Source organism: Rhipicephalus microplus, chromosome 8 (assembly GCF_043290135.1).
Source record: "Rhipicephalus microplus isolate Deutch F79 chromosome 8, USDA_Rmic, whole genome shotgun sequence".
Taxonomy (NCBI): Eukaryota; Metazoa; Arthropoda; class Arachnida; order Ixodida; family Ixodidae; genus Rhipicephalus; species Rhipicephalus microplus.
The window spans coordinates 54,332,118-54,358,744 of NC_134707.1; the positions used below are offsets into that span (position 1 = coordinate 54,332,118).

At 45.9% G+C, this 26,627-nt stretch overlaps 1 protein-coding gene and 1 long non-coding RNA gene across 2 annotated transcripts in view; one reads left to right on the forward strand and one right to left on the reverse strand.

Moving 5' to 3' along the window:
* The window catches only part of LOC142769043 (uncharacterized), a 48,865-nt gene extending 46,619 nt beyond the window's left edge, over positions 1-2,246 (forward strand). The window contains exon 2 of the long non-coding RNA XR_012885623.1: positions 1,050-2,246. This is a non-coding gene — a long non-coding RNA (uncharacterized LOC142769043). The remainder of the gene's footprint in view (positions 1-1,049) is intronic.
* Positions 2,247-8,263: 6,017 nt separating this feature from the next.
* Positions 8,264-26,627, reverse strand: part of LOC142768261 (uncharacterized) — a 22,663-nt gene continuing 4,299 nt past the window's right edge. The window contains exons 2-6 of the mRNA XM_075870215.1: positions 21,857-22,068; positions 19,340-19,589; positions 14,711-15,075; positions 9,983-10,194; positions 8,264-8,930 (exon numbers count right to left, since the gene is read on the reverse strand). Of these exons, the coding sequence (XP_075726330.1) occupies positions 8,347-8,930; positions 9,983-10,194; positions 14,711-15,075; positions 19,340-19,589; positions 21,857-22,068 (1,623 nt within the window). The 3' untranslated portion in view covers positions 8,264-8,346. The remainder of the gene's footprint in view (positions 8,931-9,982; positions 10,195-14,710; positions 15,076-19,339; positions 19,590-21,856; positions 22,069-26,627) is intronic.

The window sequence follows — 26,627 nt, forward strand, 5'->3', positions numbered from 1 at the left end:
CCCTTCTCTGAGAGTTCAGTTAGTTACCCTTATTGACCAGCGGTTATCCTGTCTACATTGCGGGGCGTTAAATTTATTGGATCTCTTGCGGGAAAACGGTATGTCCAGTCATGACGTTTTCTGCGTTATGTCAGCTGTGCAACTTGGCAAGTCAGAACTTCTGATTTTATAAAATCGCCTGGAGGAACGAAACAGCGATGTAAAGTGTGTGTGATCATTTATAGTGATTGACAAAGGGAGAGCCTTTGGCATAAGGTCACAAAAAATTAAATACAACAGGGCAGACGCAGCTGCTGACTTGGAGTGAAAAGGGTGCAGGAACAAAATAGAGGGGAGGGGCATGACTGTGGCCGGGAGGGAGGAGCTGCTGCAGAAAGGACTTCTTGTTTTCTCATGCACTACCCGCCTTCTTCATGCTTCCATAATTGTTACTCCAAGTCTGTCCCCGTTATTTGCTGCCGATGAGCTCTGCAACCGCGGTTGCTCGGTTTGGCTTTTGTAAGACGCGGTTTGCTTCCTATAAGGACTCTGGAATTAAGAATTGTCGCGTCTTGCACTCTTTCTTCAGCGAGTACCATAGGCGTGTGAGGGTAATCCTTCAGAGGGGGGGGGGGGGAGGCTAAGGATTCTTTGCGTTTCTCCACCCTTGTATGTTTAGGGGGGCACCCCCCCCCCCCCACAGCCCCTTCGCGCGCACGCTGATGGTGAGCACTGATTATCAAGCAATATGGACTTCATGGAATTCAGTGCTGTACCCCTGACTATTGCTTCTTCCCGAAAATGTGTGCTGCTCGCCGAGATCCAACCAGTAGTGCTCTAAGTTTTTGATCAAAGCAATTTCGCCTAGCCTTTATAGACATTCTTATGTCATTACTTTGTTTTTACGTCTGGGTTACTGGTTTTCGATGTAAATCCTCTATTTCCTTTCCAAAAGCGCAGACAGGCGTTGTCTCCATTTAGGCGGCAGATTTTAGTATATTTATTCTCTGTTTTCTCCGCGTGCTCGTGTTTTCTTGGTATGCAAATAATAATAGTAATAATTTTCACAGGCTTCCTTCCCGGGACCCTTTCTCGTGGTTTGTGCAATGGCTGGTGGTCTTGGCAGTGGATACGGACTTTGTTACGGTGGAGGCTGCGGAAGCCCCTGCGTTGCGGTGGAGGTCTCGGAGTCGGAGGACGAAGAGTCGCGAGTAGTGGTCTTGCTCAGAGGAGGTGCCTCGATCGGCGTGCCTTGTCCAGACAGCGCCTCACTTCAAGGTGCGCAACTGAGCCACGAGAGCAACTGAGGCACTCTCGTGGCTCAGCGTTATTTGAGGCGTCGTCGGAAGTCCCGGATACAGCAGAAGATCGGGTGGTCTTTGCGGATATGTTGGTCGATTCAAGTATGGCGAACTCCAATATGGCGGTAGCCTCAAGTACGGTGGATACGGCTACAAGGGACACTCCTGAAGCCGGAATCGAGTGTGGAGTCGACGGCGACGCAGAGCTTTCGACAGTAACTTTCTCAGTGCACTGCTAATTTACACAATCCTTTTCTCTTGAAAAGGACAAGGTCATCGTAAATTTAGAAATCGGTCGATTATTTTACTTTTTTACGCTTATTCTAAGCGCTTGGCCCATTCACCCTATAGGCATCGTCACTGAAGAACAAGCTGGGACTAATTATGACGCGAATGTGCGAAGAGCAGCGGATTCCTGGCGCAGCTCATCGCACCCCAGATCGGAGTCTTCACCCCGAAGAGCCGGAGATGATTCAAGAATACGGGATTGATCATTCAGATCTTTCGGTGCAGTTGTTGCTACAGTACGTTGTACATAGCGTTACCATCACATACGAAGCAGGGGGGGGGTGGGTGTTGCGTAAAAACAATTACAATCACTATCCAATTTACTTTGCATTCGTGCCATCCCTATATGGTTTGTGTGTAATGCGCCTTGACCGCAGCGATTCCTTGTGCTGCCTTTATTTTCAACTTCACTAAGGGTGAACGGACTAGTGAGCAATCGCAGCGTTTTAGTGGTTATTATGCCATGCAAAAAGGAAGACTAAAATTTTCTACGCGGGGTCCCCAAGGGCACTCTGGAAAAAATAACATCCTTGCCTGTGCTACGCCAAGACAAAATGTATAGGATGTTTGCGATATGTATAGGGTGTAATCAAAATCTTATGCCGCGCAGTACTGGCGAATTTCCTAGGGTGGTTATGTGCCATTACCTTAATAAATAAATCAATATTAAAGAAGGTAGTCTGCCTTGGGGTCCTTCGATGCCAAAATTTGTCTGTTTTTCTGTCTGAACATGTCTGTTCCTCCGCGCTAACGATACTTCAAACGGCACTGAACGTTACCCAAACGGCCAACCTCATGGGCAGCGCCCACCAATATTGCTCAATTTCAGCGTTCATACTTTTTCGATTGTCATTCAAAAAGCAAATATTGCGCTTATATGGGGTGCCATAACACGTATATATTTTGTATAGGTGACTCTATACTAGGCAAGGCACAATTAAGTAATTATAAGGACCGTAGCGCGTATCACGCTGCGCTGACACTGCAACGCGATGCCCAAAAAAGCAAACCTTGCTAAGACGACACGGTGGTGGCACCTGCCAGTCTCTTTGCGTTCTATACCTTATCGCCTTCGAGACGGGCACGCACCTTTCCCCGGTGGGGGGCACGCCTGCCTTCGTTTTCGTAGATAACTGTCAGATGGCCCTCGTGTCTAACGTGCCTCGATGGGCTCGTTCGCCTTCGCTGCACAGATCGCGACACTAACACAGCGCTTCCAGAATACAATTCACCTATTTTCTCGCGCAGAACATCAAATAAACGTTTTGTTCACTCTCTCCACACGCAAGACTCTAGTCTTTCGACGGCATTTGCAGTGAAACGTGCAGATACGGGGCCAATTTTTGTCTTGCATGCATTTAGAAGCATGACGTTTCATATTAGCGCACCTGCTATTATGTACTCATATCAGGTCATACAAGGCTACTGGTCTAATATAACGCGTGCTACCGACGTGCCCTAAATTGGAGATATTTGATGTCAATCAATGTAAGAATTTCTAGTGTTTGGTAGGAATGCCAGAACCACAGGAACTTAGTATACAACTTGTTCTCTGGCTAGTTCTAAGCAGAACACCCTGTAACACCAGTCATCTAATACATATGTCGCACGAAGAGGTCTTATGTCATTTAAACCTGACGATTTACTTCGATGTGATTTAATTTCCACGTCTCTCAGCCAACTAATGTCAATAAAAATGTCTTAAGCAAATGTATGAGATAGCTGCTCTTTCTGAAAGTTTCCGCCATGTCTTTGCGATGTCCGGTGTATTATACCTTAGCTTGAATCTATCGAGAGTACTTCTTCGCAACGAAAAACCAGTGCACTCAATGATTTTCTAGCGCTCGTCTGTCGATAAGGAATATGGCCTAAGCAGACAACTACCAAGATTGTAAATACAATCGAAGGCACGATGAAGGGCAAAAAAAATATAGCATAAAATTACCTTGCTCGGCGGCCGATGCAAGACACGCTGCAGGATTACCCAGTTTTTGATGATGATTTGTAGGGTTTAACGTCCCAAAACCACCATATGATTATGAGAGACGCTGTAGTGGAGGGCTCCGGAAATTTTGACCACCTGGGGTTCTTTAACGTGCACCCAAATCTGAGTACACGGGCCTACAACATTTCCGCCTCCATCGGAAATGCAGCCGCGACAGCCGGGATTTGATCCCGCGACCTGCGGGTCAGCAGCCGAGTACCTTAACCACTAGACAACCGTGGCGGGGCGATTACGCAGTTTTTCCGCTGCCATCACGTTGCATTAGGTTCCAAGGCAGGCAATACCTCATGTCTGCTCTTTTTTTCTGAAGCACCACCCTGCCGACAGCAGCTATGGCGAACAATGCATTTCACCAAAGTGAGGTATTGGGCTATATGCTTCCGCATGACTAAAATAGTGCGCTACAGCACTGCGTTCGAAGTTGGCGAGCATGCACTAAGCGTAGTGGACACCACATGCGCAAGCTATGAACTGAATTTATTGGAAAAAAAGAGCAGACAAACAAAGGACTACATTAAAGTGCAGCTACATGCACGCGATTTTCTAGCGACAGTGAAGACCCGTCGTGGTGGTCTAGTGGCTAAGGTACTCGGCTGATGACCCGCAGGGCGCGGGTTCGAATCCCGGCTGCGGCGGCTGCATTTCCGATGGAGGCGGAAATGTTGTAGGCCCGTGTGCTCAGATTTGGGTGCACGTTAAAGAACCCCAGGTGGTCTAAATTTCCGGAGCCCTCCACTACGGCGTCTCTCATAATCATATAGTGGTTTTGGGACGTTAAACCCTACAAATCAATCAATCTAGCGACAGTGAAAAGCGGCAGCGACGAGTGACAGGATTTGCTGTTGCACAGAAACGCTTGTAGCAGTCACGTTCGCGTGTTTCTGGGAAGCCACTGTGACGACTTTTGTCAACACGGCTGCAGCCCTGGTCCACGCAGTAATTTCCTGTGTTTGGTATGCTCGCCCACTTCAAGAATTGCAACGTATCGACCACCTTCTTTACAATCGGAGCTCACGCATGTGAGATAGCGGCCGTATTTTGTCGCAAGTCTTGTTATTGATTCGTTTTGATGTTTTGGTGGTGGCTGCTGACACTTACAGTAGCTTGCTGCAACATTAAGTCGTCATGCGAGGTTGGTTGTAGCCATTGTATCGTATGCTTATGCGTACCTGTCGCGGTTACACCAAATCGCGAAAGATGGTTGTGAAACTGTTTTATGGCTCCCTTATGCCACACAAGACGGTAATAAATTTTGCATGTTATCCCCAGATGTCTATTCTGATACTTGCAAATTGTGCGGCTGGACTAACGCACCACTTAGGCACATTCTCTGGCAATGTGCAGTTTTAGCAGAAAATGCAGCATCTCCAGTACAGGATGCGGCACAGTGGACTACTGCTCTGCGCAGCTCCAGCCTCCACGATCAACTGCGGGCCATCCGGCAGCAAGTTCGCGAGGCGGCAAGGAGACGGGTACACCGGTCCTCCTTGGGGGCAGCCTTGGCGGGGACCACAAATTTTCCGCAGTTACAATACCACCACTTTTTCTTTTTTGGTGAGGAGGGCGATCCTCCTTGATTATTTGAGGAGGGGGGCACAGCATCGAAGTGGTTATTTTTCGCTCTGTATTCCCCGGCGAAAAAAAAAATTCAGGGGAGGGAGGAAGCAATGGCCTGGTGTGTCATGCCTTGGATATAGAAGGGCAGATACTGGCAAGTAGACCTTGTTGTAAAGCAGTGGCATAACCAATTACGTAGATCTTAAATAATCAAAGTCAAATAATTTGTAATAACTTGTCAGACAATTGCATTTAACGCAATACGTTACATTGAAGCGCGCATACGCACGAGTGTGGCCTTTTGTCTTCAAAAGGCGTTCTCCACTTTAGGACCTCCTCGCTTATATACAAAACGCGTGTAATATTGCTGTTTCTTTATTAACACTTCAATTTCCTTCATTTTTAAATATTTATCAAATGATATGGACCCGTAGTCCGAGCAGGGAGGGTAACAAAATGGCACACGGTAAACGCGTGCAAAAAAAACAGTTGCGAAAATACAGCAAATATTTTATTTATTTATTCATTTATTTATTTATTCCTGCCAGCTTGCTTTGCAAGGCATAATCAGGAGTGGGTTGTACAAAAATATAAATGAAACAAAAGTAACGAACTGTGAATACACATTGTGGAAAAAATGTCAAGAGATCCATCTTGAACAATATGTACAGCGTGTGAAACACTGGGAACAGTATGTTATTAAAAGAACGCAAAATATTGCAGGTGAAAATGCCGGCAAGCAAATACATGGATAAAAAACTACAGAACAAAAGAAACAAATCGTAGCTAAAAAAGTAAAGACAAAGTAATAAAAAAACGTGACAAGACTGCGCAAAACAACACTTGCTTACTGAGCACCCAGCCCTGCAACAAAAATGTTTGTGTTGAAACATCCCGTGTCATAGATTAGTAAGAGTATGGACAAACAACAATATGGGTTGGATCTGAAGTACATATTCAGGCAATCCATCCATGGATGGCACGAGAAAAAAAAATTTGAAGATGTTGGTTCGGCAGGAATATTCTGTTAATTTGAGCGAATGAGATGAGCACATAGGGCAGCCCGTCACACGGTTTGATGTACAAGTCCTTGTATATTTTAACGTGTTCGTGGTGAATACGGTATAACATTTTAAATATTTCTCGATGGCGTCGTATTGAACCTCTAGAGATTTATTTAATAAATATCTAAAGGTTGAAGATCCGCGTCCTGTAGTAAAGCACTTACGGATGCGTGGCTATGATAGGAAGTGAAAATGAATCTGCCTGATTCTCGTTGTATGCTCTCGATTTCACTTACGGTTGACTGGGTGTCGGGACCCCAGACAGGAGCAGCATATTTTAGCAGTGGCTTCATGTATGTCTTGTATGCCAATTATTTTATGTTACTCGTGCGTTTAGACAAGGTTTTCCTCAGATATCCAAGCTTTTTCATGACTTTATTTTTCATGTAAGCTATGGGACTATTCCACCTAAGGTCCGACGTGGTCACTAGGGCAAGATATTCATATTCATGAACAAACGATAAGTTATGACAGCTGATGCCGTAGACAAGTGGTAATGAATTATTTTTGCGTGTTATGACCATCGAAACAGTTCTTTTTTTAGGTTAAGGTTCAACTGCCAGTCTAAGCATCATGTAGCTATTACGAATAAAGATGGATTCAGCAGAGCCTGATCTACCTCACTGCAAATTCCTTGCTAAAGTACAGTCACCTGCAAACAGCCGAATTTTAACTTGTATGTTTTTTACTATGTCATTAATAAACAGTAGGAAAAATAACGAACCTAGGACTGATCCGTGTGACACAAGAGACTGCACATCAAATGAAACAGATTTAGTCTTCAACAACAACTCTGCCGCCTACCAGTCAAATACGCCTCTATCCATCGAAGAATGCAGTCATTTTTTGGAATAGATTTTAGTGTTTATTACAACTTTTGATGGAAAGAACATTATGTTGATGTGCCCTATATGGTTGGCACAACGCTATAATAAGTTTTAATTAACGTCATAGCATCATCAATTTGCACAGGCCATCTCGAACTAGAAAACTCGAGTATTTGCACCTAAAAGCGCAATCGAAGCGCTTTCCACCGTGGAATGTAGCTCGTATGAGGTGTCTGGATATCGGACCATCTTCATCCAGCCTACTGGCCAAACACGATAGCGTTGTCTCCTTTCGATGGGCCGTAGTAAAAAGAACCCAGCCATGTGTATTCATTATATTAACGCGTACGTCAACGAACATCCTCCTTACCTCCTCCAGCCCCACTCCGGCGATAATGTTTTGCGTCATGGACTAATAATTTTTGGGTTATTACCTGCCAAGATCATATACGATGACGCACGCCGTTGCACATGGTTATGAGAATCGCTATAGGGTGCTTTAACGGGCACCTAAATCTGAGTACTTGGCATCTAACCCTCCGCCCCTATGAAAGCGCTGCTGTCACGATTATGACCAAACCCACTACGTTTGGTTTAGCAGCGGAGCACTGACTGACTTCAGAGACTCAATGCACCCCCTAAGGCTTGCATGATAACGCTAAGACGCTGTCATATTGAGGTCTTCATGCGTAAAATTCCATCATTTCCCTCACCCACTCACACCTACGCCCCGTCGAACTGGAATAAAGTCAAAATTATGCTCTTTTTTTCATTCATTTACGACAATTCAAAAGTACGGCAAAATGCTCGCAGTGTATGGATTACACTGACCGGGCCATATGCCTGCTAATGGCACCGCTTGCCCGCACCCTCGGTACTCGACTGATAATGGCTGTGCTGTACAATACCTGGCTATGCCATGTTTATTTGTCTGCACTTACCCTCACTTCCCTTTATTTTGCCCTTGCTTCCCATGAAAGGCTATGCTATGCACAGTTTAGCCGGACAGACACCGAGCGATGATATGAAATGACAAGATATGAAAACGTGACCGCCCAGGCCCTTAAATGCTGTGCGCTTATTATCACGGTGTTGTCTTCAGATGCAGCCAGGGTGAAAGATAGTAGTTATGGACCTACTCCGAGCATGTAGCCGTTATACACAAAGATCACCATTTCACGACGTTAAATAAAGGTGCCCAATTTCGCGCGTGTAATACAAAAATAACTGACATTTCTGAACTGCATGGTGCCAAGGAAATCATAATTATGTCAAAGAGGTAATACACTCGTGCATAAAAGACTACATGAGGGGACAACACGGAGTCAGCATTTCATGGGCGGGTACGAATATGCGCAATCGAACACTCGGTCGAAGTTCGCTGAAGTGCGCAAGGCGAAATGCAGCGGCGCTATCTCTGTGCCGTTCTTCCCGCAGTAAGTACGCGCGTATCTCAGGTAGTGCAGCGCGTCCACCTCCTTCTGGTGGTGCGTGTCGTCCTCCATATGGGTCGCTGCCAACGACACCTCGACGGCCCAGCGAGCCCGCGTCATGTTGAACCAGTCGCCTGGCTCTACTTCCAGGCTGAGCGTCTTTTTCGAATACTCGGCCAAGCATTCGGCGTAATTAGTCGGCTGGGAGCCGACGTCCGGCAGGCCCATACCGAACAGCATGATGGCCGTCAGCGCCCCGAGGGTGCCCGAGTTGAGCGTTTCCTCGGTGGCGCCCGCGTAGTAGTAGTCTGGTATGAAGTAGTTGGTCGGCATGAAGAGGTAATAGTGGAAGACGTCACTCCAGTAGTCGGAATTCCGGAATATACGCCTGCCACGCCGCTGGTAGCGAACTAAGTTGGCCAGAAAGTCTTCGTCGTATTTCTCGTCGAAAGCCGGGTCGTTGAGTCCGGAGACCTCTGCGTGCACGAATACGAGTGTAGCGTTACGATGACGAAACTCTTAAACGGCTCACCAAACGCGAAAAACGACCGGCGTATACAATAGGTCACGTCAGCAGGGAGGATGCAAAAAAACCATCACGCGAAGACGTCATCCTGTGGCGTCATCGTGTCGTCACTGCGGATTCACACAAGGTGAAGCCACGCAGTGGCATCATCGCGTGACGTCGTCGCTTGATCGATCTAAGTGGCACCGATGCCAGTGTATAGTTACAGACCACTTACAATTGCTCCAATTCTGAAGGAATCGCAAATTCACGTTAATTGTCCAGAGCTTTTGATGGGGGTGCGGTAGCCCCCTGCAGGCCTGGCACGGCGTTCTCACACAGAAGAGTAACAGGCGTGCCACCCCCCGGAGGTGGAGCGTGTGCTTATAGAGTTGTAAGTGATTATAAAGGTGAATTCCCACACCACGGTGGTCTATTCATTATGTTGCTTGTTTGCCTGCTGACCCAGAGGTCACGCTATGGGATTCCCGCCACAGTGGTCACAATGCGATGGAGGTAAAATGATGGGGCACCATTTTCTAAAAAATATAGTGCCCGTGAAAGAAGTCCCAGGGAGAATACTCTTCTGGAACCATCCACTATGACGACTCTCAGAATCATTTCCTGGCTTTGGGATTGTACAACCACAACAATTATTATAAGACCCAATCACTATTGTTCAGGCGCATCGTACTCGGGAGCTTCCCACATGTGGCATAAGCGCCAGAACCTAAGGCTTCTAGGACGGAAGTGGTAAAAATGGGCGTACATGATAGCAACTAGGTGGCATACCTGGTTTTTTTTTTGGTACAAGCCAAGACTATCTATGATGTCAACGCGCCCTTTCGCACAAGCACTGCATGGTTGGGACGATGAATTATCCTGAGGACCTTTCTCAAGTTCTCAACGCTCTTTCATTGTCCTCGTACCCCTATCGGTGGGTGCGGTGAATGATTGGAGGGATAAAATTAAAGCTACATGTGTGCCCAGGAGCAGTTATCGCGGGCGCTATGTCATGCTCACCCTGGTCGCCGAGGGAGGCTGCCATGAGATCGTCCCTGCTGATGTCCAAGTCAGTGCCAAGGTGGAGTGCGTTGGTTCCGGCTAGACGCACGCTGCTCCACATGTTGTTGAAGTACACGGCTGCTTTTTCCGTGCCCAGCCAGGACGCGACCGCCGTGTCGAAAGGTACGGTGAAAAGAAAGGCCATGTTGTTTACGCACTTCGACCAAGCCCTGCGACCGAGAGCATACAACAGCTCCACCTATAGGAACCCTGCTTCAGCTGTGAAAGACGATCGTGTGAGCTAGTTCCCTTTAGAACCGCAACTACTTCCCAAAAATATTAGAGAACGCTTTGTCTGTACTACCTAAAACTTTTTGACTGACTGAGCAGCGAGTCCATGACAGAATTTACCACTACGTTCAAACATTACGACCTTTAGCCAGCTGCTCGAAAGAGAGATATTGCAGACACGAAGCTTAAAATTACACCACGTGCCACACAACTAATGTGAATTACTCACGATTGGGTGTTTAAAAGAGCAATTAATTACAATGCGCTCAGACTAGCTTTGTCTTTACCGTGAGCCGTGCATAGACGTAGTACTACCCTCCCCACATAATGCAAACCAAAGTGCCAACATCCTCCCGTCTCCTCATATCCGTTTGTCGAGTCCGAAATAAAATTTGGCACCGTGTCTGCAATTTACACTGCAAATGTCGTTGAAAGACGGTAGTATTGCGTCTAGAGAGAGAGAACAAAACGTTTATTTGATGTTCTGCGCAAGAAAATTTGTGAATGGTATTCTGGAGGCGCTGCGTTAGAGTGCCTCGAGCGTGCAGCGGAGGCGAACGAGCACATCAAGCCACGTCACACGTGAGACGAGAGCGCTATCTGGCAGTTATCTTGGAAAACGAAGGTTGCGGCTCTGAGATGGGCGTGTGTGCCCGTGTTAGAAGTGATAAGGTGCAGAAGGCAAGGCGTCGGGTAGGTGCCACCAACATGTCTTAGGAAAGCGTTGGGAACACTTACATTTTCGTGCAAGCGTTGCATGGTCAGCGCAGCGTGTTAAGCGCTACGGTCCTTAGAATTACTTATGTATGTCTTGTCTAATAAAAAGACACACGTAAAGAATATTGACGTGCTGGTGTGGGGCTTCAGATATGCGCAATAATTGCTTTTTAATTGACAATCACACAAGTATGAACGCTGAATCTTGAGCAATATTGGTGGGCGCTGCGGATGGGGTCGGCCGTTTAGGGTATCGTTTAGGTCATTTTGGTGTCGTTTAGGGTACCGTTAACGGTGGACAAACAGAAAAATCGACAGACACGTCAAAATTCTTGCGTCGAAGGACCCCAAGAAATGCTATCGTCTTTAAAAGCAAAACAAACTCCACCAGAGATTCTGAGAAAATAAAACGCCAGGCCTGCGCAGGAAGCCTGGCACACTCGGTGCGAAAACTGGACGAGCGAAATTTCTAGAACCTGTCATATACGATGCCAGTTCAGGTTCAGTTTCAAGCCAGCGGAGCCCTGGACCAAGGCACCACCCAGTCAGCTCCTGAATTCCCCTTTACCTCTTCACTGAAAACAGTTGCTTCTTCTCTTTGGGGCCTTATAATAGAGGTAGACTTGCAATGTACTTTAGTGCATGATACATCTTATTATTTGTAAAGTACAGAAGCGTCCACAGCTATAACTCGTGATTCGGCGCAGAAGCGAAGTATCAGCTACAGATATGCAAGCCATCATGAGCACACTTTTGATGTGGCCTCTTGCCCCTTTCCCAGGGCAGGTTAGCCAACCGGATGTTTGTTTTCCGGTTAACCCCTCTGCCTTTTTGCATCACATCTCTCTGTTTCTCTCTCTCTACTGACGCGGTGGCCGATGACGATGAAAACATGATTGATTGATTTGTGGGGTTTAACGTCCCAAAACCACCATATGATTATGAGAGACGCGGTAGTGAAAGGCTCCGGAAATTTCGACCACCTGGGACGATGAAAACATAAAAACGTTCCACTCATTACAAAGGGCTCCGTTATAAGACCCGCTGGCTACGTAATTCTTTATGAGTGAATGGCGATCGTCAGTTTATTCTTCTACCGCGGTATATTACATACGTTATCGGGGGTGATTGAGCGAGACGAATTTATTGATGTCCGGCGAAACGGATTGTGGGGACCCGATGGGCTTCGTCGGCTTCTAATAGCAGTACGCTTCCGCGGTACCTACTACGCTGTAAGATATAACTTTTACGAATTAGAAAAGCATCCTCATTAGTTTAAATTCTCGAGAGAAGTGCCGTATGTATACCAGGGACACACCTGTTAGGCACTATGTCCACATTGCTGATGCTGGGGCGGATGACGAGAAATTATTATGACTGTTATTTGCAAGGGTTTGGAAGCATTTTGCGACCCACTCGTCGGAAAAGTCGCATTGTTTAACGACTGGTTAGTCATAATTGTGACGGCTCGTTATTTTACTTTTCTACCATGCTACATTACTAATGAGTACATCATTTCTTCTTGACATGAAGCCTGTACAGGGTCTTCTTGCGAAGTACTTTTAGGCGCTGGCATGGCACTGAGATGCCACGGAAAGAGCCTATATCAGATTCAAACCCTGTTTGATACTGGATATTGTTATTCACTTAGTTATTTTTTTCTGATATCGCGCGACAGCGGTGGCATTAGCAGTGGCGGCAGCAGCGGGCAAATACGGCGCGACAAATGGCGACCGTTGTGCCCTCATAGAAGCTTTCGCAAGAAAACGTGAATGAAGATAGGGCGTACATCTCACAGGTCCCGCCTTGTCAGTGGTGAAGGTATAGGCGAATCGTTGTTTCCCTTCACCATATAGAATCCAGGGGTGCCATTATTGTCCGGAATAGAGAAGCCACCACATCGCGACTTACAGCAAATGGCCTCAAAGGTTGCACTGAATAGAAGTATAAGACTGAATTGGCGTACGGTTCAGTAGAGGGGGGGGGGAAGCACTCCCCCGAGACCCCTCATGCACCCACCCATGCTATCAGCAACAGCATCGACTGTGCAGCAACGTAAGTGTGCACATTGCCATAGTACGTGTAGTGGGTGCTACACTAACACGCAAAAAAATTGCCCGCAGCTTCCCTCGGGGGAACACTGAGGAGGATGCGGAGCATATAATTGGTTAACGGGGTGTTAAAGTGCGACTTACTTGGGTCGATGGCTGAATTGGTTAACGTGGTTGTGAAATGGGGTGTTAAATTGCGACTTACTTGGGTCGATGGCTAAATTGGTTAACGTGGTTGTAGGAGGGGGTGTTAAATGAGTGAACACGTACACACGTATGCGAAAGGGCGGCGCTGGTCGAAGGGACGTCGATCATTGTGTTTGTGGATTCGTTGGAATTCATTTCACCGCGACCTTGGACGTCGACGCGCCGTACAAACCAACCGACGAGCGGCAACTGAGCGAGCGAGCGCCGACCTTGAGTATATATACAGCACGACGGCGCATGCACTGTCAGCTGTTGAATGTTCTCGAAGCGCGACGCCACATGCGCGTCCACTGGAGAATCAGGAGAATTGTAGATGTCGAACGCGGTGTGTAGAGGAGGAAGGGTGCACAGATGGTGGAGGAGTGAAGCGCGCGCGGTGTGTAGAGGAGGAAGGGATGCACAGATGGTGGAAGAGTGGGCGACGGCGCATGCGCGCGCGTCAGCTGTCGATTGTTTGAGAAGCGGTGCGGACGGCGCACTACAAGGCGCGAGTATAAGATGCTTCCGCATCTAAAAGAATGCATCATGGGCTAGTGTGCACTTGGCACTTTCAGTAAACATTCTTGCATACCTTGAGTTGGCCCATTTCAAGGAACAGTTGTTTCTTTCCTCAGGGCACGGTTGAGGTGGCCAAGGAAAAAAAGCAAGTCAGCCTAATGAACGATAACGCGACGCGAGCCATGAGGCACATGGTGCGATTGCGCTATCGCGTTGCACTCTTGAAGGCACAGCTGAAGCACCATACAAGTTTTCTTTTTTTTTCTTTATGGCGACGGCCATGCGGCACCCGCGAAAGGCGAAAAACCAACCGTCCGCTACAACTGTCAACCAGCGGTGTGGACTTGGAAAGACAGTGAGGCGAAAAATCACGTTTTGGCGCCCCTACTGACCCATAGCCAGAAGTTTTTTTTGTTTTTTTTTCATAGCATGCGACACTTGCTGAAGAACTTGAGTATTTCTGGAAAGCACCTTCTGTTTCTTTTTTTTTTCGGCAAAACACGCTCCTTCATAAGAATTTTGGCAGGGGGGGAGCGTTTCTACAGGGGACCCTCTTTGGCTACGGGCCTGCGTCTACCCGTTGCCACAGATCGCCAGGGTTTGTAAAGTCACCGTATGGTGACCTCATCCCGTCGTCTCGTGGCATGGTCGCTTGATCGCAGTTGGTCCGATCACGAAGCAAACGCAGAAGACTTGCGATGCCTCTGATCTTGGAGGCTGTGCAAAGCACCCGTTAAGCGCAGAAAATTTTGGGTCAGTGGTGGAGGAGAATCAGTACACCGACCGAGACGAAAAAGATGGATTTGGTCTTGCAGTCGTCCCAGGCGGATGCTTAAAGTATGTGTTCTCTCTCTCTCTCTCTCTCTCTCTTTATTCGCGGCACTTCTCTTTGCCTGCCACCTACTTTTCGAGTTAGTTCTCCAGACAGATAATCTAATCTAAAGATCTGCAATCAAAGCCGAAGTTTTGATGACCGACTCACGTGAACGGCTCTGTCGACTCGCGTCGCTTGGCCTCGTAGTGCTCCAGTGCCGCGAACGGAGCCACCGTAGCGAGCAGCTCGTACAAGCTGGCCAATTCTACCGGGGCCTTGTATAGCATCTCCACGAATTTCCCGACGCCGTCGGAATTCGACGACAGCAGCTCCAGTTCATCGACTTTAACCTTGAAGCCGGCTTTGGAGGCAAGTAGAGCCTGTTGCCAGGTCAGTCTGTCCACGGTACCCAGCATGCTTTCCTGTGCTTCCATGACTGGTGCTCCCGGAAGTGCCGGTCGCACCTTCTTCAGCGCTCCGTCCAAGCGGACGAAGTCTGCATGAAGCCGCTGGACGGTTTTGGAATCCACGACCTGGGAAGGCGAACGTAAAACGATCCTCAAATGAATGACATTGAAAGCCAAAACGCATAACTGAGAGTTCTATTCTCCGGAGCGAACATATAGTCAAAATTGTGCTCTTTTTTTTATTCATTTAGGGTAATTCAAAAGTACTGCAAGATGCTCGCAGCGTATGGATTACCCGACCGGGCTGTGCCTGCTAATGGCATCACTTTTGCCAGCATGGCACCGCTTGCCCGCACCCTCGGTACTCTGCTGCGAATGACTGTGCTGTACAATACCTGGCTATGCTATCTTTATTCGTCTGCACTCACCCTCACATCCCTTGATTTTGCCCTTGCTTCCCATAAAAGGCTATGCTATGCACAGTTTAGACGGACAGACACCGAGAGATGACACGAAGTGACAAGATATGAAAACAATAAAAAAAAGCAATAATCCTAAAACAATACTGCCCTGAGTGCAATGAGGGGTATTGTGCCCTAGCGTCTGTATTACAAAACGTCTCCTTTAATAAACAAGATGACTGGGAAGAAGCTCATAAAAGCAGTGATCCTCAGAAACAACCAAGGGCTGTTTCAAGGGCGCGCTAGCCACCGGAAGACCAAGCCTGACGCTTCCGATTCTCACTTAGAAGCGGCCGGCAACTGCGACTTGTTAGTTCATTAGGACTTCAATAAAGTTTGTTGACTGACCGGCGAACGCAACGCCGGCCAGCTGATCAACCGACTGGCCTCATGACCCATTCACACCGACGGCGGTGCGGCAAAGCACGCAAGCGGGATATTTGAAGCGGCGAGTGCGTGCAGCTGTTCAGACTGCACGCCTCCTTTGGCATGCCGCGTGGCAGAAGCTGCGGGGAGCTCGCGCTTTCGCGCAAGTGTTGCTATCACGTGGCAGTTCTCCTCCCAAAGGTACACCAGTCAATGCCACCTAGATAATTTCAGGCCTGCTCACCGTTTTCATTACAGGCCTGCTAAGACAATTTCAGGCCTGTTCACAGAGCCGTGGTCTCTGACGTCACTCCGTTTAGATTGGTGTATTTCGCTGCACAGATGTGCCTACGCTTGCTCCCCGTCGCTCGACAGACATGGACTGCCAAGCCTGACGGACGGTTTCGTGGCGTGCTGCTGTGCTTGTTGGCGACTCGAGGAGACCGTTTTTTTTTTTGTGTGTGTGTGTGTGTCCGTGAACTACCGCGGGGATATGTGATGCGCTTTGTGCACTGGATATTCGTAATCGGTATGGCTGCAAATCCAAACAGTTGGGCGATGCTGCGTGGCAGATTGTCGCGGCAAAGAAACCGAAGTTTTGAGTGTTCGCATTTACTAAGGACGACGGAAGAACGAGATGAGAGGGTGTCATCCGTCAAGCTGACGTCAACATCCGTTTTTTTTTTTCGTGACCTGGAGGTACGTGTGTCCATACTACACATTTTTAAGTCATTCTAATGGCACCATATCCCACCATGTTTTGTTCTTGCTCTAAAATAAAGGTGTCATGTGTGCTTCAGACTTGCCGTAAGCCCTGGCATTAAAATAGTTAACGCGCGTGGCAGTATACGTTTTCAAAACAGGCGGCGTTTTCCCTTCAGTGTTGGTAAACATTTTGCTATTGACAATTAGCGCCATCGACTTCTTGTACTACCTCTGTTCACTCGATTGAGAAGTATTGCAGGAATGCTGTTGCATTGCTTAGTGCGGCAGTTTTTTGCATAGTGTGTTTTTAGTGGTGGTCATACCGTTTCATTGCGGTATTATAATTTTGCGACTGTCTCGTAACACACGCGCAAATCTCCAAATGCTTTCAAGTGTAATACTTTACCTAAACCAGCACTTTCTTTGACACAAAAGACAGCGTAAAGCTGTTAGGCATGTAAAAGTCACCACGGACACTGCATCTTTCAATGGGAGACTTAGGCGACAACGAATTGACAGTGTCAGGTACGCGCGGTACTCGAGCAAAACGAGTGAAGTCACACCGGCATTGAACAGGCGTGAAAATATTTTTTCTATGTGGCATTGCACCAGCGCCACCACCACGCCTTCACCACGTGCGCTCTGATTGGCTGCGGCAAAGCGACGAGCCTCGGCAGAAAATTGCTACGAGACCGAACGCACTTGCCGCATCACTTTCCGTCCGCTTTCGCTTTGCCGCTTTGGTCAGCCCTCCTTAGGTGAAGACTAGACTTAAAAAAACGCGCTTGTTGCGAAAGAACAATTTACAAAACCGCGCAAACAAAAAAGCGTGGCACTATATACACCACTTTGGAAACCTCTCATCAAAAACTACGATGTCAAATATTTCGGCTCATGTAGAAAGTTCTACGTGAATCCTAGGCAGTAAACATAAAGTAAACGGCCTTCTCAGGGGGTACCACAATTGAAACACCAAGTTTTTAGAACTTAATTAAGAGAATGACCTGGAAATACTAAGGCATACTTTGAAATAGGTGACATCCCGCGTGGGGATTTTGGCAGGTGATATAGTGAACCAAGCACTGACCTTAATTTTCTCCTGTATTAATAAACATACGACAGTATTAAAGCTGTGTTAGAATGATTTATCAATCTAAACCGATTCATTGCTTAATTTCAAACTTCCTTCAATCCGTGGTATTTTTTGCCGCCTGAACCAGAAGCGGGAATCGTGTAGAGGAGGGGGGTAGTGGGTCGCGCTCGGCAACGCCTTCTGACAACGCTCGGGCGAACGCGCTAATACTCATTACTCCCGCTATCGATATTGCTGCAGAGAACCTTGAGTAAACAAACTTCAAATACAATAGAGGGAAATGAAGATGATGACCTTCACCTTGGACGTGTTTCAGGCGGACATGTCAGGAACGGAGTGAGGGCTGTCGCAGGGAAGACCCTATTCCTTCGCACTTAATGGGAGTGCATCACATTCTGCAAGCACAGTTGTCCAAACGTGGTCTTCTCACCGTCCCAAGTGCATGATTGAAACGCGGGGAAAGAAAGGGCCCTATAAACAGTTTTCCCTTGAGACACTTATGAATAAGTATGATATTTTCAGTGAACGCGTATTCTTTTTCTCACGTGCTTACCGTGCCGATTCAATACATCAGTTCCAATTAGGCGTGAAAAAGCGTTTTTGTAGTGTTTCTATAGCGCGTAGAAACGCCCAATTTTGGTGTTCGTGTCTAAATGCCTATAGGCACCAAGCAATAGGTGCCTATAAATGCCCTATTTATAAAATTAGCACTCCTATGAACGATCTTTAAGCTCCCATTTCAGTGCAACTAGTGCAAGGTATTCAAACTATCCGATAACACTGATTGCCCCGCCACGGTGGTCTAGTGGCTAAGGTACTCGGGTGCTGACCCGCATGTCGCGGGTTCGATTCCCGGCTGCGGCGGCTGCATTTCCGATGGAGGCGGAAATGTTGTAGGCCCGTGTACTGAGATTTGGGTGCACGTTAAAGAACCCCAGGTGGTCAAAATTTCCGGAGCTCTCCTGTACGGCGTCTCTCATAATCAAATGGTGGTTTTGGGACGTTAAACCCCACAAATCAATCAACCGATAACACTGATTGTCCGGAACTCTATGGCGTTCAACTTACTTTTCTATTTCAATGCATTGCCGGTAAACGGTCGCCGTGCTGACACGGTGCTAGTTATCAGCGAATGCGAAACTGTTGATTACCGTCAAAAGAAAAAAAAGGAATATGTGTGCAGAGTTTGTTTCCGTCATAATTTATCACTCAAGGCGTTCATCGACGGGTGAGAACTCAACCGTAAGTGTTTATACCCTGCCAAGACAAGACATATCTCTGGTCTTTTAATGTCGGGCTATTTGCTTCTGATAGCGCTGCCGTTCTTAGTGATGCTCAGCTGAAAGGAACAAATGGGCGTGTTGATTTGGCAGTGGACACTGGACTCAACATGCTAGAGAATGAAAAGAGAGGCCGTATTATGGTAACCATATCGGAAAAATTCAATTCATAGCTATAAATTATCAAGTTTGGCGCCTTTGTGTCACCATAAAAAAGTATAGTTTCATGCTTTTTTATCGTATAGAAACAAATCTTGCACGTATCTGTTTTGAAACTGTTTGTTTTAGTGAGAAAATTTACTTTACCTGCATGTGCAACGGCGCAAGCCTAAAACATGTTTTGCCTGTCTTTTTGTGTCACCTAAACGTTGTTTTTCATGCCTATTTCTGGAGTTTAGGCCCATTTTTAAGGCCTAAAAACCCGGCGTCTACTCATAACATGGCCGCACTGCAGAAATACTCTGAAAACAGCTCTATACCCAGACCTTGATTGCGACGGCTTCGTCCAGAAGAAACTGCAAAAAGTCGGCTTCACTAGAGGAGCAAGAGATGCACATCCCGATCTCGATGATGGCCGTTTTAGGGTCTCGAACAGTGATGTTCAACACCGACGTTAAGTGGGTGTTGAGTACCGTGCTAACGAGGAGGTTGAACAGCAGCACGTTGTCTTTGATGCTCATCCACTCTTTGGGGTTTATCTTTGCGGCAGCCAGGAGGTCCTGAAGGCTGGAGCTCCTGTTTATCATGAACAAAAAAAAGTTATATGCCCGATGCACATCGCTAAAGCAAAACGAGAAGCCTACAACAAAATGCTCATTATAACCTGCAGCTAGCACCCGTCATGACCCAAACGCGACTCAAGGCAACCGATTATCACACCTGCGGGTTTCTTATACTCGTAGGCCCCAAGAACTCGTGTCATCTTGCATATGACTAGCGTTGCCTTTGCCGCGTAAACTGAGATGATGTAATGTCCCTTCACATATGATTGCTTGAGAGCTTTGAGATTGCAGTCATGCTGATGTGATATCGAGCAACGAGCCTCTGGGCCAAAGCTTTCGTGTTTAGATGAAAGCCGCCCGTTTGTAACCATATTGAAGGAAAAAGGTGGCAGAGCTAGGATGAATGAAAAAGTTGAGATAAAAACAGGATGTTTCGTTCTTGGTATTCGTTCTAGCGCTGCCTCCTTAATTCTTCAAAGTGAACCCAAACCAATACTACCACCCATCTACCTTACCACAATCCATTTGAACCCATTGGCAAAGAGTCTAGCGACCACTGCTGGTCGCAGGTGTGAACGAGACTTTGATTTGCACCATCTCGAAGCGTTTCTCCGCCGAAATAAAAGGTACGCGGTGCTTTACTTGGAATTTAGACCCATTACGAGCTACGCGATCTCTTCAGATTTAACAGACACGATGAATGTCGAGTGATCTAGCAGGTGGCTTATTTCTTTACAATGAACAAACCTGTTCAGGAGTCCATACACGATAACTGTAGTCGCTTACAACTAGAGAACCAGGGCAGTAGCTAGAACCGTGGGAGCTTACGGGCTCGGGCCCACACAGAAATTTCGATGGAGTTTTTCCGTAACAACTCAAGGCCTTCAGCAATCACTCCTCCCCCCTCTACCTTTTCGCAAAAAATATTCCGGCCTGTGGGCCTGTTATAGCTACGCACTATCTGAAGCCACAGAATTGCTTTAAGATAAATATTGGTGCTCCATCCGATTACACTTTTTTCATTTTTGTGGCATCAAACACCTTATACACACTTCAGGTAGGTCATTTTATTAGACAAACAAGTTCGTGTCACTTGCTTTCAGTCAGAAACATGACTTGCCTCACAAGATTTAGCAACAATTACTGCATTAACTTTCGGGAAATTCAATTTATATCAGACGAATAACGTTTAAATAGTCGTATGCGCAGCACTTCGATTAGGCATGCCAGAGTACTTATGTATACAACGGAAGCAACCCAGCACGGGTTTCTTGCAGAGATGAGTGCCAAGTGCGCCTCTGTTCGCAAGCAATGGAGGCGGAAATGTTAGAGGCCCGTGTACTCAGATTTGGGTGCTTGTTAAAGAACCCCAGGTGGTCAAAATTTCCGGAGCCCTCCACTACGGCGTCTCTCATAATCAAATGGTGGTTTTGGGACGTTAAACCCCACAAATCAATCAATCTGTTCGCAAGCGAAGTGAAGTGAGATGCAACAAATGAAGTCCGCGGTGATTTCTCCGAAAAGGGGGATGCACACAAGCTTCAACCAATGGGCGCGCATTGTGGACTGACGTCACTGGGTGAATGGCCAGCGTTCGGAGAACTTTGAAGATTGCATGAACGAGACTCTTTTTTCAAACTAGTAAGCCTGGGATCTCGAACCCACCTTATCTAGAGGCTTAATAAACAAGTAGATTGGGCTCTACTGTTTTCAACATGTAGATAAAGAGTACGAAGATTAGCTAGCGGGCTGTATTCATGAAAATAAACCCCAGCAAGGGTCAGAACAGCGTAAAATGTGAAAGAGGGGGAGCGGGGGAGGTAAAGTAGTATTATCTCACGTTTCCCTTTGAAAGAAACTCTTTTCAATGCCTCACATTTCGATAGTGGTTACTTAGAGGGGAACTTCGCACCAGGGATTCTACGAACGTATTGATATCGATTTCCAGTATAACTAAAATTGGGACCCCGATCCTTAGTGTTGTTTTGCGATTATACAAACCAACACATGGTGACCGCTGAGAGGGCGTCATGAAGAGAGCGCTTATAACTACTCATGCCTTTGTAGGTCGTATGAGCATACCTACTAAAATATCTCTAAAACTATGAGACGAATACAGTCATTAGTAGGGGCCCAGGTGTTTAGCCCCTGGCGTAGGCGATCAGCTACCGAAGTTCGGTCATTTGAGTGGAGCTCCTTTGGTCTTCTCAAACGGTGCCGTACTATAATTTGTCAGCAAAACATGGTGTCGCGCTTTTTTACACAGACGCACAGGCACACCTGGTGGTGTAGAAGGCGACGCAGGAGCTGTATATGCATCCCATTTTGGCTCTTGGTTGAACGCTGTGGCACAGTGCTCCTGTTGTGGCGCCCCCGGTAATGTTTGCGTGTATTGCAGTGACGTAGATGTAGTTCACGTACTCTTGGTAAGTCATAGGCCTGCCCTTGTCGTCCAGCGCATGCCATTCACCACACGTGTACTGGTACATATCCTGCATGCATCGGAACAAAGCGACATGTCTAGAAGCACTCTTTGCTGGGCTAGTCGGTTCATATTTACAAGCAGTGGCGTAATTCATGGGAGGGGGGAGGGGTTCCGGGAGTCCCTGTACCCACCCCTCATGTGCTAAGGCCAAGGGGCAAAGCATAGAGTTTCCAAAATATTGGGGGACACTTAAGTTTCGCCTTTAAGAGTTGAACGCGATAGCAAAATCCGGCCCCTAGTGCACCCTTCAGCCGCTAAGTGCATACTTATTCATGTGTTTTGTTAGATACACATGCACGCACACAAACACGCACACAGTAATTTGGACCAGCACGTGATATTATCGGTGAATGGGCTCATTTTCGTCGTGACACCTGTCCAACAAAATAAGTTAAGGGGGCCCTGAAACACTTTTTCCAGTAACCATAGAAAGGATTCACTATAAAAGCTTATTGCCTCACGAATTCAACACCGCAAAAGTTGTAAGAATCCTTCCAGTGCGAGTGAAGTTACAAAGGTTTGTCGCATGCTGCAATTTCATTATCTCTTCTCTCGTCCCTACGAAAACGCTGGAAGCTAAGCAGAGCAGGTGGCAGGGCAGAGAAACTACCGCGTCTCATGACCTTGATCACTTGATTTTTTGTTTTTGGAATGCGCGGCTTTTTCCAGTGTGATTGCGCGCGCACGCGTGGACGAGTAGTGGCCTCCCGTGGCTATCTCAGTAATTTGATTTTTCGGTCACAGACGCACAGACGATTTTTCGCTCAGAAGCAAAGGGGCCGACGCCGGCGGCGGCTTTTCGGCGACACGAGCTCTTTAATGCTATCGCGTTAAAGTTAACTGAAGGGGACTCTGGTGCGGTGATCGTTGAGCGACCATGCGAATGATGGGTAGTATACGTATTCACCTAGTCTTCGTACGTTCGGACCGCGAATCGCGCTTATGGCTTCTTTTATTGCCGTGTTTCGGTTTTGTTTCAAAGGAAAGAACAAAGCCTTTTGAATTTAGTTACCCGATTTGAAATGGTAAGCCTAAAAGACTATAGTGGAGAAGCGCAAGCGCTGAACATTTGCTGATTTTTGTTTTGTGAAAAACAAATGGCACATTCCACGTACAGTAGGAATGAATGATATAAGAAGTATGAGTTAGGAAGGATAATATATGTCACTTTAAAGTCAGCACAGCGTCACGAGGCATACGTAAACTATACCGTACATGACACGCATGTCATGATTACCATGTTTGCACCCGTCATATACTCTCCTCATTCATTCACGTCCCGTAATACCAAGTTTGGCATATGTGAAGCTAGCGAAACCACCGCGAGTGCACCGTGAGCGTAGCAGGTAGTCACGTTTTACATGACACGCATATCATTATTATCATGTTCGGACGTGTCATTTACCTTCGTCGTCCATTCGTGTCACGTAATGTCAAATTTGGTATATGTGAAGCTAGCGGAACGACCACGAGCGCATCATGAGCGTGGCATGTAGTGCTGTTTTTACAAGACACGCATCTCATGATTATGATGTTAGCACCAGTCATATACCTTCGCCGTTTATTCACGTCACGTAATACCAATTTTTGGTATATATAAAGCTAGCGAAACGGCCGCGAGCGAATCATGAGCGTAACGTGTTGTTATGACTTAGATGATAGAGATGTCATGATTTCCACATTAGGGTTCGTCAGTTATGTTCGCCATGGATTCATTTCATACCATATCGGTTTTCCAATATGTCATGTGAACGAAACTACCGCAAGAGTAGCAAGACCACGAAATGTAAATAATGACATTCATGACATTCATGACTTGGTTTTCATATTACCGCCAGCCAGTTATGCTCGCATACCATCATGTTATGCCATTTATTTTACTATCGGTACCATTATCGAAACGGTCAGGAGGGCTAAATGTCGTAGGCGGCTTTTAGATGGATCGATAGATACGCTCAAAGTCACCGAAATTCGCTAAGAAATGCTTCAAATGTAAAAGCTCCAAACCACGCGAACACAAATGACGCCAAAAGTACAATAATAGGAAAAATTTGTGTACTACCCATCATTCCCATGCTCGCTGAAGGGCCGTGCGTTGCAGCTCCCATAGACACTGGCGTCAGAGTTTCCTCTAGTGTATATTTAGGAAACTTTGTAAAAGGGCAGAAACTTTCGAGTGGCACCCCTTCAAATTTATCTCAAACTTCATATATATGAATAACTTGACAGTTAAATTTAGTGTGTTCAGCATTTTAATGTACATTTTATTTTAACGTGCACCATTGTTCAATACTCCTGAGGTGTGCGAGATCATTGAAGTCTAAACTGCCACTCAATCAGTTTCAAAGAAACAATGAAAATTTATTTATAGTAAGTCCGTAAATTCCATGAAGCCCTCACGGCATTTGAAAATCACCGAAATTTTGTCACCAAACACCTTCGTGATGAAGAGAAGTTATATTATTCGAACACATTTACCTCAAAGCAAAGGCGCACAAAAAACGTTTGGAAAGCACCTCACACTACGCTTAGTGAGCCGCCGGGGGCATTAACAAAAATTGTAAAAGATGGTACAGAAATTCAAGGGCCTCAACTAGCTCATGTATATTACAAATATTTTTTTTTTCGTCAGTTGGTAGCACAACAAGCAGTAGTGATTGGACAGTAGCAATTGGAGCGCAATTTTTTACAGTCATACCAAAATCAACTAGCCCAACACCTCACTTCGCTAACAACTAGTAGTACTGCTCTAAAATATAATAATAATTGAAACAACCAAGCAGTAATTCAAGAGCCAATTTCAGAGAGTGAATCATTAGCGACCTCTTTGCACTCAGTAACAGCAAAGCCACAGACGCGGACAATGTTCGAATGAAACCATTCAACTATGTTATTGACATCTTAGCACCTTGTCTCACCTACATTTTTCACATATGTTTGTCCACAAGACATTTCCCGCGAAACATGCAGATAGCAAAAATGACAGTTATCTATAAAAAGGGTCCCAGCATGACAGGTCCAACTACTGACTTATATCGATTCTACCTGTATTCTCGAATAGTACGGAGAAAATAATTTTAAACGTTGGACCACTTTTACCGTCTAATTCAACTTCATTACTTCGGCACAGTAAAGCTCCCTGAAAAATAAATCTACTGAGCTCACGCTTCTGACACAAAAAGAATACACTCAGAAAATTTTGAACCGTAAAATATGGTAGTCGGTCTTTTTCTTGTATTCTCAAAGGCCTTAGATTTGTTTAATCATAAAATTATGCTACAAAACTGGGATCATTATGGTATAAGAGGCGTTGCACACAGATTGATCACTTCATACTTGCAACAACGCACTCAGTTGGTCGTAATTAAGGAAATAATTCCACAACAAAATAAATTGAAACATGCGTCCTGCAGGTACGCATTTCGGGACCGCTTCTTTGTGTACTTTACGTTAATAAGATAGTTCGTACTGATGATTCAGCCCCACATCTACGCTGACGATACGAGTTTTTTTTTTTTAAGTAGATGTACCAGCAAATTAGGTAGTCGAGCGAATACCGCACTTTCTAAAATTAACTCAAGGGCACAAGAAAACTCTCTCAGACTAAATATAAATAAAAAGAAATCTGGGTTATATCTCCCCGCAACACACAAGTTATGTTTCCTACCATTTCAATAAATAACCCGGAAAGTGAAGTCGTCAAAAGTTTTCAATATTTGGCGAGTATTTTACACAAACTATGGCATGGGATGATCGCGTGAACCACATTATTAGTAAACTACCTCGGATAGTTTGTGTTATGCGCCACCATTGATAGTACTTCCCTGTTCCTGTAAACATGCTCATATATGCCTTGTTGATTTCATTTTTATTGATATATGCTTTTTTGCATGGTTCACAATGACAACTGTTAACGTTAGCGAATTTTCCATTTTGCAAAATAAAGCTTTGCGTCTTGCCTGTAAATTACCACATTGCAGCCACACAGCAGGATTGTGTGGCAGCGTTGCTGTGTGGCAATTCTGCTGTGTGGCAGAATTCTGCTGTGTGGCAGAACTTTGCTGTGTGGCAATTCTGCCACACAGCAAAATCACCACACAGCGGAAAAAAATTTCTACATTCAGGTTTTATCAATATATGATTGCAAACTAAGTCGTTTATATAAGTTTGGTTTATTGAAAAATAGTGATATAATTGCTAGAATAGCAAGGTTAGAGAAAAATTTTCCTGCTTTTAATGTACGTCAACCTTAAGTGTGGTGCATATAAAAATGTAGAACAAAATACGAAAATCGAATGTTAAAGTCTCAACTGCATACTCTTCTAAACCGCATAATTAGGGAACATAACATTGACACATCTAGCATATCACTAAAACGTTGCAATTAGTGTTTATCTACTGACGTGATCTAGCGACTAGCTTTTTTTATGCCTCAATTATAATCTTTCATTGTTTTTTCTTTGAATGCCCATTCAGCAACACTTTTATTTTGGTTGTCCTAAGTTGCAGATCTTCTGTGCTACCCTGTTTACTAGGAGTCCGGGCTACTCTAGCTGTTTTCACAGC